At 40.3% G+C, this 10699-nt stretch overlaps 1 protein-coding gene across 1 annotated transcript; it reads left to right on the forward strand.

Moving 5' to 3' along the window:
• Positions 1–7299: 7299 nt before the first annotated feature.
• Positions 7300–8584, forward strand: LOC109174458 (protein FAR1-RELATED SEQUENCE 5-like). The gene is made up of 4 exons (XM_019323696.1): positions 7300–7564; positions 7637–7936; positions 8084–8231; positions 8320–8584. The coding sequence occupies exons 1-4, from the start codon at positions 7300–7302 to the stop codon at positions 8582–8584; spliced, it is 978 nt and encodes a 325-aa protein (XP_019179241.1).
• The last annotated feature ends 2115 nt before the right edge of the window (positions 8585–10699 follow it).

Here is a 10699-nt window from a genome sequence, read left to right on the forward strand (position 1 = left end):
AGTGGTGGAGTCTGCAATACAGAGCATTCCACTGATGGTGTGGTAGATCGCAGTGGTGGTGTTTGTGATGAAGGTGATCATGGTATGTGTTGATTTATTGATGTTTGTAGTTTTAATTTGTTCATAATAATATGCGTTTGTTATGTCATGGATGTTTTTATATCGTTTTTTATCTGGATTGATATTTTTCTAGGGGGTGAGATAAATCACCGTTGTTGTTATGGTTTTGTGTGTTATTGTGTGATTATAGTGCGAAATTCGCATGATCGTGGTGCATATTAAGTTAGTATAGTATTGTGTGTGTTTTGTAGTTATCAGATGTCATGCATGGGTTATTTAGTGCGTTATTATATATACATGGTGTGCAACTGTTAATTGGACTCTGTGGGTTTCGTTTGTGATAAAGATGTTGGGTTGGGCTTCCCGACTATGTGGTAAATAGCTCATGTTTGGACCAAGCCAATTTGTATCCACTATATTTTGTTGGACTTCTTCTCATATTGAGCCCTAATTATTATTATTATATTTATATAATATAATAATATTTAATTAGGATTTAGGAATATATGGATGATTATGGAATGAGTGATGCGGCATAATGATGTAAGGAAAATTTCCTTATTATTAGAAGTTGAGTTGTTTTGGTTAAGGAAATAAAGATTCCTTATTGTGTTTCATTCTCCAACAATATATATATATATATATATATATATATATATATATATATATATATATATATATATATATATATATTTATATATATATGTTGCGGCAGAAGAGGATCCATGATGACTTGTGTGCTGCGAAACTTTTTCTTCATCTTTCATTATTCTGTTCGGCAGACAGAGTGACGAGAAGAGTGGTGAGGTTTGCCAACTTCTTGGGTATTTTCTTCATCAAATATTTTGGAGGTCAGCTTATTTGTTCCAGGCATCTTTTGGGTATTCTCGTACTATTTGTATTCTTTTCATCTTGCTTGTGGTGGTTGAATATTTTAAGTACGAGTTGGTATTCTGTTTAGGCCTGTGGAATATAATAGAAGTCTTTGGCCTAGAATTATTGCATTTGATGATTTTTGGATGTTTGGCTCGTGTGGTAGCCTAAAACTTTGTACCCAAGATTTATTATAGTGGATTATTTGGTTAGTGGTGGTCCCGTGGTTTTTTCCCCGATTTGGGGTTTTCCACGTAAATCGTGTGTTCTTGTGATTGATATTTATTTTTGGCTATTGTGTATCATCTTGTGTTTGTGCTCCTGTCGGTTCTGTGATTTTTCATTGTCGCAGGAAGTGGGATTTTCCCAACAAAAGATGCGTCCATTGATGTTGGTGTAGAAAGCAGTGGTGGTGTCTGCAATACAGAGCATTCCACTGATGGTGGGGTAGATCGCAGTGGTGGTGTTTGTTATGAAGGTGATCATATTTATGGTTGTGTAGAAGGAAGTGGTGGTTGGTGTGATGAAGGTAATTCAACCGATGTTGCTGTAGGGGCTAGTGGTGAGGGCTCCAATGAACACTGTTCGACCGACGTTGGGGTAGAAGACAATGCATGTGATTTGGAAATGTCTCCTAGGTTGACTAAGTATTAGTGTCCAGTTTTCACTGATAGTTTGAAGCCTGTTGTTGGGCAAACGTTTGATTCCTTGGATGGTGCTATTGTTTTTTATAAACAGTATGCTGGGTCTGTTGGTTTTGATTGTAGGCAGGGTATAATTCGGAAGAGGAGGGATGGTGTTGTTGTGGAGAGACAGGTATTTTGTAGTTGAGAGGGTTTTAAATAGAGTATTTATAATACACAATCTATGTGTGTTGGTGATGGTAAACCCATTGATGTGAAGAGACGGAGGGTGATAAATAGGGTTTGGTGCAAGACTAAGGTGGTGTTTAAGCTTAAGTCTAATGGATTGTATGTTGTGCATTTTTTGGAGGAACGACACACTCATGTGATGTGTTCAATCATTGCTAAGCAATTTTTAAAGGTGAATCGTAGTCTTGATGCTGGCCACCAAATGTTCATTGCAAGTTGTGTTCGGGTAAATATTGGTTATGTTCGGTCGTATAAGCTGTTTAAGGGGATTGTTGGTGAGTATTCCAATGTTGGTGATACTGGGGTTGATTTTAAGAATGTCAAGCGTGATTTGATGGCATACATATTGAATGGTGATGCTCAACTATTCATAGACACGCTTTTTAAAAGGCGTGAATTGTGCGAGGCTTTTGAGTTTGAATATGATGTTTATGACGTTGATAAGCTTACAAGGGTTTTTTGGGCAGATGCAGTATCGAGGACGAATTTTGCATTGTTTGGTGATGTTGTTTTATTTGATGCTACATACCGCTCTAACAGGTTAGTAATTTATAGTTAATGTGTATTCTGTATAATATTCTGGTGCATATTTTGATGTCATATAGTGTGTTTTTGTTATACTTAGGGTATGTTATGATAATACAAAAGCTTGAGATTGATTAATGAAATGAGCCAAGTATAAATAGGATACAAATGAGGAGAAGTAGCAGGGAGTTACTAACAATCCTAAACTACAGGAATACAGATAGGGAATACAGTAGAATATGTCAACTATTGTATACAGGCTTGACACGCCCCCGCAAGATGGAGGATCCGTCAGAGACACCAATCTTGGACCGAAACAGTTGGAACAAGCGGCGCCCAAGTGGCTTCGTAAGTAAGTCAGCTAGCTGCCCGGAAGATGGAATATAACGCACGACCAATGAACCATTTGACACCAAATCTCGGACGAAGAAGTAATCCAAGGCCAGGTGTTTCATGCGAGAGTGAAACACTGGGTTCTTACAGACATAAGTTGCACTGAGATTGCCACAGAACAATAGTGGTGGTTGAGGCAGACTCAAACGCAGTTCATACAACAGATTCTTGACCCATAGAACCTCTGCTGCAGCATTCGCCAAGGCACGATACTCCGCCTCCGTGGATGAACGGGAGACAGAGCGTTGACGAGTGGACTTCCAGGAAATGAGATTTGCGCCCAGGTACAACAAGTAAGCAGTAGTTGATCGGCCATCCGAGGTGCAATCCCCCCAGTCAGAATCAGTGTAGACATGCAGAGAAAGCGGCTGGCCAACGCGAAGGAATAGGCCATGACAAACCGTTCCTTTGAGATAGCGAAGAAGCCATTTGGCCGCCTGCCAATGTGCAATGGTAGGAGTATGCATGAACTGAGATAGGCGGTTGACGGCATAGGCAACATCTGGACGCGTGATGACTAAATACTGCAACAAGCCGAGAAGGCGTCGGAACTGAGTAACATCAAGCCGGTCGCTATCAGACTTGGCGGGCACCAATTTATCCGAAGAAGCAAGTGGCGTTGCGACATCTTTGGCACCATCCATCTTAAACTGTATCAAAATGTCAGTGACATACTGACTTTGTGTCAAGAAGATCCCATTCGGTGTTGGTACTACCTCAACACCCAAAAAATGATGCAAATCACCAAGATCTTTAAGCGAGAATTGCGTAGACAAAGTCTTTACAAACCGTGCAAGCCAGGCGTCATTATTCCCTGTCAATAAAATATCATCGACATAGACTAGGAAATAAACAATAACACCATCAGCAAAATAAACAAATAAAGAGGCGTCCGCTCGTGACTTAGAAAAACCACAACGCAACAAAAATTGTGACAGCTCCAAGTACCACGCTCTCGGTGCCTGCTTGAGTCCATACAATGCTTTGTCTAATTTACAAATGTGTGACGGGAACAGTGGATCAACAAAGCCGGGAGGCTGGTCCATATACACCTCTTCATGCAACGTTCCATGTAGGAACGCATTGTTTATGTCTAACTGTCGTAGACTCCAGCGGTTGCTTAGCGCAATACTCAAGACCACACAAATTGTAACCGGTTTCATGACTGGGCTGTAAGTTTCGTAATAGTCACGACCTGCAGTTTGCAAAAAACCTTTTGCAACAAGACGCACTTTATAACGATCAACCGTTCCATCGGCCTTGCGTTTGACCCGAAAAACCCACTTGCAACCTATTGGGACCCCAGTGCCGCGAGGAACCAAATGCCACGTTTTGTTACGATGCAGGGCTTGGTACTCATCATCCATGGCCATCCTCCACCGGGAGTCCTTGAGTGCTTGAGTGACGGTAGACGGTTCTATAGTAGGGGGTAAAGGATGGGTTGTAGTGAGGTTGACATAGTGGTCCCCATAATACTTGGGGTTAGGATGACGGACACGAGATGAACGACGCAAGACTTGTTGTGGTGACGCAGTAGACTGAGAGGAAGGAACCGCTGTTTGGGATGACGAACTAGTGGATATTGCTGCAACCGAAGAAGGGCTGCTGGCTGCGTCGCTATTACCTGGTGAAACGGACTGTGGCTGGCTGGAGACAGGCGAGTGTGGACTGGAGCTTGGCGAACTGGGACACACGTGGCTGGATGTTGGCGAAACAGGTGAGGCAGCAAACAAAGTCGGACTAGAATGAGGTGAAGCACCTACAGACGATATGGGCTCATGCATTCTAGGCGAAGTCGGTGGTGATATGTGGCGGTCATTTGGAGAGGCAGGCTGGTGCGAACTGGAATGAAGAGGCGTAGAGGCGGAAGCAGTAGGCGAATTAGACACAATTGGCGGTGGATTTATTAGAGACATAGTCGGTGTAATTCCAGACTTTGGAGGCCGAGACTGAATGTCTCCCACTTGTGATTGAAACTGCAACTCATGAGAGGGAAAAATATCAGGAATAAATTGAACATGTCTAGACAAATAAATGTGATTAGAGGAAAAATCCAGACACTTATAAGCCGACTGAGAGCCAGAATAACCGAGAAAAATGCAAGGGCATGATTTTGGTTGGAGTTTTCTGTTGTTATATGGACGTAGCCACGGAAAACAAAGATAACCAAACGGCTTGAGTTTATCATAATTAGGCAGTTTGTTAAACATAGCCTGAAACTGAGATTTGTTACCTAAGACCGGTGTTGGAAGTCGGTTAATGAGGTACACAGCCGTTAGGAATGCATGAGTCCAGTATGAAACAGGTAGAGATGCAGAATGAAGTAATGACAGCCCGGTTTCGACGATATGTCGATGTCGGCGCTCGGCAGTGCCATTATGTTCCGGGGTGTGAGGCGGGGTAGTAAAGTGGGAGATACCATGAGCATTGAACAGCGGGATGAGTTTAATGAACTCACCGCCGTTATCTGAGTAGACAGAGATAATGGTGTGACCAAAGTATTTTTCAACCAAACATTTAAACTGGGGGAAAATTGTGAACACATCTGATTTTTGTTTTAATGGATATAACCAAATATACTTTGTGAAATGGTCAACAAATATAACATAGTAGAGGCACCCATCAATAGACTTGTCCGAGGTGCCCCATACGTCAGTATAAAGCAATTGTAGTGGCTTATTACTAGTAAGAGTATTTTTAGAAAAGGGCAACTTGTGACTCTTGTGTATGCTGCAAGACGAACAATGAAATTGTTTTAACAAGGACAGGTTAACTGGAACATTACAATGCTTTAAAATAAGATGCAATGTTTTATTTGATGGGTGACCAAGTTGATGATGCCATCGAGATACACTCGACATGTGTAGAACATTTATTGTTGGCTGACGAGGAAGAGGACCATAGTAAACGCCATTAACGTTCTCCCCCCGCATTAGCGATGTCCCCGTTCGCAGATCCTTCACAATAAAATGAGACGAAAAAAATTCAACCAATATTGAGTTAGTTTTGCAGAGTTGGGATACAGAAACTAAATTATTACGCAACTTAGGAACACGTAGGACATTATCAAGAGTAAGGGTAGAGTAGGAAGTGGGAATGGTGGACCGACCAACATGAGAGATTTCTAAGGAGTTACCGTCACCCAAGAGAATCTCATCCGGGCCACTGTATTCAGAAAAAGTTTGCAGAGGAGTCATACTCGGAGTGGCATGGTGGGAGGCTCCGCTGTCAAATAGCCACGACTGTGATAGACCAATTGTGGAATTGGTTGTAGGCGAGTGAAGAGACGTAGAGGCCTGCATGGGTATAACATTATGCTCCTTTAAAAATTTTGCTAATTTACGGCATACCTTCGTTTCATGCCCGGGAAAGTTGCAGAACTTGCAAATAATCCCAGAACGATTATTCCCCCCTTGTGTCCAACTTTGCCAATTGGCGTTATTGTTATTACGAAACTTCCGAGCAGAATTGGATGATTGATTGTTCCGAGCAGAATTGGATGATTGATTGTTCCGGGATGAAGAGAAAGTACGTTGTGCAACGTTAGCAGTGGCAGGCAAGGTTTGGCGTGCATCATCAGCTTCTTTTAAGTGGCGTTCGTGGTCCGTCAGAACATCACTTAATTCACCGAAGGAGATGGAGGTTTCACGGATGCGAACAGCCGAGATGATGGGATTGTATTCCTCCCCTAGTTGGTTTAGGATATAAACCACTAGGTCTTCATCAGAAACTAGACTTTGAGCCAACGCAAGATCGTCAGCAATGGACCTCATATCATTGAGGTATTCAGTAACAGACCGAGAGCCTCTCGGGTTTTTTGTTAGCTTTGCCTTGAGGGAAATAATTCGACCTCGAGAGGCACTGGCATAGCTTGCAACAAGTTGTTGCCAAGCGTCGCGGGCCGTTGCAGCCGAAGAAATAACAGGTTGGATCGTGTCAGAACAGCTCCCAAGTAAAGCACTTATAATAATTTGGTCCTGGCGATACCAAATTAATTGGGTGGGGTTCCTACTGGTGGAAGCGGTGTCTGTGAACCGGGCTGGTTCTTTAACAGAGCCATCAATGTACCCGAGTAAATCGTAGCCAATGAGGGTGGATTGGACTTGACGGCTCCAAACAGGGAAGTTTGTGGAAGTTAGTTTGATGGGGAAGTGAGAAGGAGCATTTAATTGAATTACTTCGGTCATGGTTGTAACCGGTGGAAGGAAAAGAAAAAAAATCTTCGTTGGAGATTTAGGCTCTTGATACCATGTTATGATAATACAAAAGCTTGAGATTGATTAATGAAATGAGCCAAGTATAAATAGGATACAGATGAGGAGAAGTAGCAGGGAGTTACTAACAATCCTAAACTACAAGAATACAGATAGGGAATACAGTAGAATTTGTCAACTATTGTATACAGGCTTGACGGGGTATTCAGTAGTTGTGTTGTGCATTCTGTAGGTATAATTTGGTGTTTGTTCCATTTACTGGAATCGATAACCATAAGAGATCCATCACATTTGGTGCTGGTTTACTTACGAGGGAAGGCGTAGACTCATATGTGTGGCTTTTGGAGAGATTTAAGACAACCATGCGTCATGAACCTATTTGTGTTGTTACTGACCAATATCCAGCTGTCAAGATTGCAGTTGCTCGTGTGTTTGGTACATCAAAACATAGATTCTGCATGTGGCATATAATGTGCAAGGTTGGTGAGAAGGTTGGACCGGTTTTAGCTAAGGACGAGGTGTTTAGAAGGAAGTTGAATGGCATTGTTTGGAACAAATCTAGAGATTCCAAAGCTTTTGAGGATTTATGGAGTCGTATTATAGAGGAATATGGTTTGGTTGATAACGGTTGGTTTCGTTACTTGTTTGAGTCTCGTACATTTTAGGCATCTCCATACTTTCATGATGAGTTTATGTCAGGATTTGTTAGGACAACGTCTCGATCAGAGTCTCAAAATAGTTTTTTTGGCAGTTTCTCTAATGGTTATTCTAGTTTGGTTGAGTTTTTGGTGCATTTTGATAGTGCTATTAGTGCACAACGACATGCACAAGCAAAATTGACTGCTGACTCTGAATCTTGTTTTCCTGTTTTGAACACTCCATTGGCGCTGGAGAAGCATGCAATGGATGTGTATACCATTTATGTATTTTATGATTTGAAAGTAGAGATTTGTGAATGTTGTTTTTCTTGTCGAGTGGTGTCTTTGTGTGATTGTGATGGTAAGGTGTGTTATGGGATAAAAGATGGTGACAAGAAGGCATGGTGTGTGGAGTTATGTTGGCTGACTCTGTTGCTACTTGTTCATGCAAGATGTTTGAGCGGATGGGTTGGTGTGTAGGCATATTTTTTTTCTTTTGTGTTTAAAGATCGTGGACTTGAGAGAATTCCTTCTATGTATTTGGTGTCTCGATGGACAAAGGGTGCTTGTTTGAAGCCAATATTTGATATTGATGATACGGTTGTTGATCAATCGGCTAAAGTGGATAATGTTAGGGTGCTTACTAATCTAATGTGGTCTGAAATATATGCTTACGTGGGATTGACTGATGGTAATGTAGAACGGTTGGAACAACTAAGACGTGTTATTTGTGAGCAAATGCAGTTTTTTTCTCAAAGATGGGTGTGAGGATGACAATGGGGTAGCTCGTAGCAGCAAGGAAAGTGTGATTAAATCATTTTGTGGTGATGTGTCTCAGGGGTCAACAGTGGAGGTGCGTGATCCAATTAAAGCTAAGAACAAGGGCAGCGGGAAGCGGATGAAGAGTGCAAGGGAGAAAGCTGCGAATAAGTGTGTAAAGCAATCAAGGAAATGCCATAGTTGTGATGAATATGGTCATAGTAGTTGGACGTGCCCATTAAATGGCTAGAGTTGTGTTTGTTTTCTTAGTTGGTCTGTATTGTCGAATTTGATGTATTTACAGTTGTGTAGACGTTTTATAACACATAGAATCAGGATTTTTTAGACATTGTTGGATTTGTGCGTTTTATAATAGATACGGTGCGTTTCGACGCACATCGTGGTGTATTTTTACATACTATTGCTGTATTTTTAGTGTATTTCACCTTGCATTAATGGTCTTGGATATAGTGTATATTTCATTCAGAAATTGTGTATTTTGAATTACGTTACTTGAATACAGTAAATAACATTGGTTTGTGTTTTATTTGTGTGATTGGTGTATTTTACAGGTATGTAGACGTTTCATAACAGAGAATCAGGATTTTGAAATATGTTTGGACTTGTGCATTTTATAATAGATAATGGTGCGTTTTCACACACAGTGTGGTGCGTTATATTACGCATTTTTTTTACCAAGTGTTGTTGTATTTTTAGTGTATTTCACCCTGCATTCATGGTGTTGAATGTAGTGTATATTTCATTCAGAATGGTGTATTCTGAATTATGTCACTTGAATATAATAAATAACATTGGTTTATGTTTTATTTGTGTGGTTGGGGTATTTTACAGGTGTGTAGACGTTTTACAATACAGAAATATTTGTGCATTTTATAATAGATCATGGTGCGTTTTACTATATCATGGGGTGCATTGTTATAGCTCAAAAAGCATATATAAAGAGGTCACTTTATATGTCCGACATAACAAAAATAACTACTAGTCATCACAACCACAAAAAAAATCTGTCAAGTCAGCCATTCACATTGTCTTTCTTCCACATTAACTTTCTGCTCAAACCCGGAACTCTGCTGCTTGCTAAATGTTCCTCTGTTTGTGTTTATTTAAGTCTGACATGATTAGGGCAGCCATGTATCGCACTCGTAGCTTGTTCAACTGCTCTTTGTTGTTCTTCTGAAGTCCACACTGCCACTGCTCCTATGTTTGCCCTCGGAAAGTCTCCAAATGGCGCATGAGAAAGATGCCACAATCCACCTTGTTGTGTGCATCTCTCCAAGGCATTTTCATTATCTTAGATTTCACCTTTTTCACTTTCTCAGCCTTGTATGAGGATTTTATGTCAGTCAAGAACCTTGATAAGAGCTTTTGCTGCATCAAGTAATACAAATCTGAGTATTTTTTTTGTTGTAGTTGTGCATTAAATATATATAATCAGTCAGGGCTTAGTGTGTTACCATATTTGCAAGCACAGTCCCATACTTGTTGTCTTTCTTTACAGTGACAGAAGAGTTGTCAATAATGTCAAATCTTTCCATTATTGGGCTAATGGAAAACAAGTAGTAGTGGTTGGATGACACAATTGGAAACAAAAACTGTTATAGCAAAAAGATATGTTTTAGGGGTGTTAATATGAATCTAAGGATGGTTAGTAATGCACCACAAATAGCTAAATAATAGAATGCACCAAATGTCTAAAGTCAAAATTCAACTAGTATGAAACTATAAAGCACTTAATATGTATATTAATATCCTACGTATAGAATGTTGTTCCACCTAACGTCGCCTGCAATGGTTTTGTCTTCGAGGTACTTTGATCTGAATCTTGCAAATCTAACATCCTCATTTCCTTGTGGGTCCACAACTGTGTACAACTACAAATTGTAATGGTATTTTTGTTAGAACTTTAAGCTTGTTAAAGTTGAAGCTAGGTTTATATTTTCCACTCACAGTTGTCCACAATGAGGCAATGAACTTTGTACATCCCCTTTTTGACTCACGAATGTTGATTATGGCTGACCAAACATCAATTATAGAGATTGGGATCTTTGTATCTGGCCTCATTGACAGCATATCTTTCCAGTAGATTACCCTTCCTTCATATTTGAATAGTTCTTGGGTCCTATTGAAACCAAAGAAATATGTTAGGTACAAAACACAACCAGTCACCAATCATTTAGTATAAACACACCAACATTTAACATATTATACACTAATATCACATTGAATAAAACATCAATGTGCATAGGATATTTATTCACCAACATCATTATATAATGCACCAAATATATATAAACAGCACACCATCTTTTTTAGAGTGTGTTGTGCTTACAGATCTGGGTTAGGG

Source organism: Ipomoea nil, unplaced genomic scaffold (genome assembly GCF_001879475.1).
Source record: "Ipomoea nil cultivar Tokyo-kokei standard unplaced genomic scaffold, Asagao_1.1 scaffold0642, whole genome shotgun sequence".
Classification (NCBI taxonomy): domain Eukaryota; kingdom Viridiplantae; phylum Streptophyta; class Magnoliopsida; order Solanales; family Convolvulaceae; genus Ipomoea; species Ipomoea nil.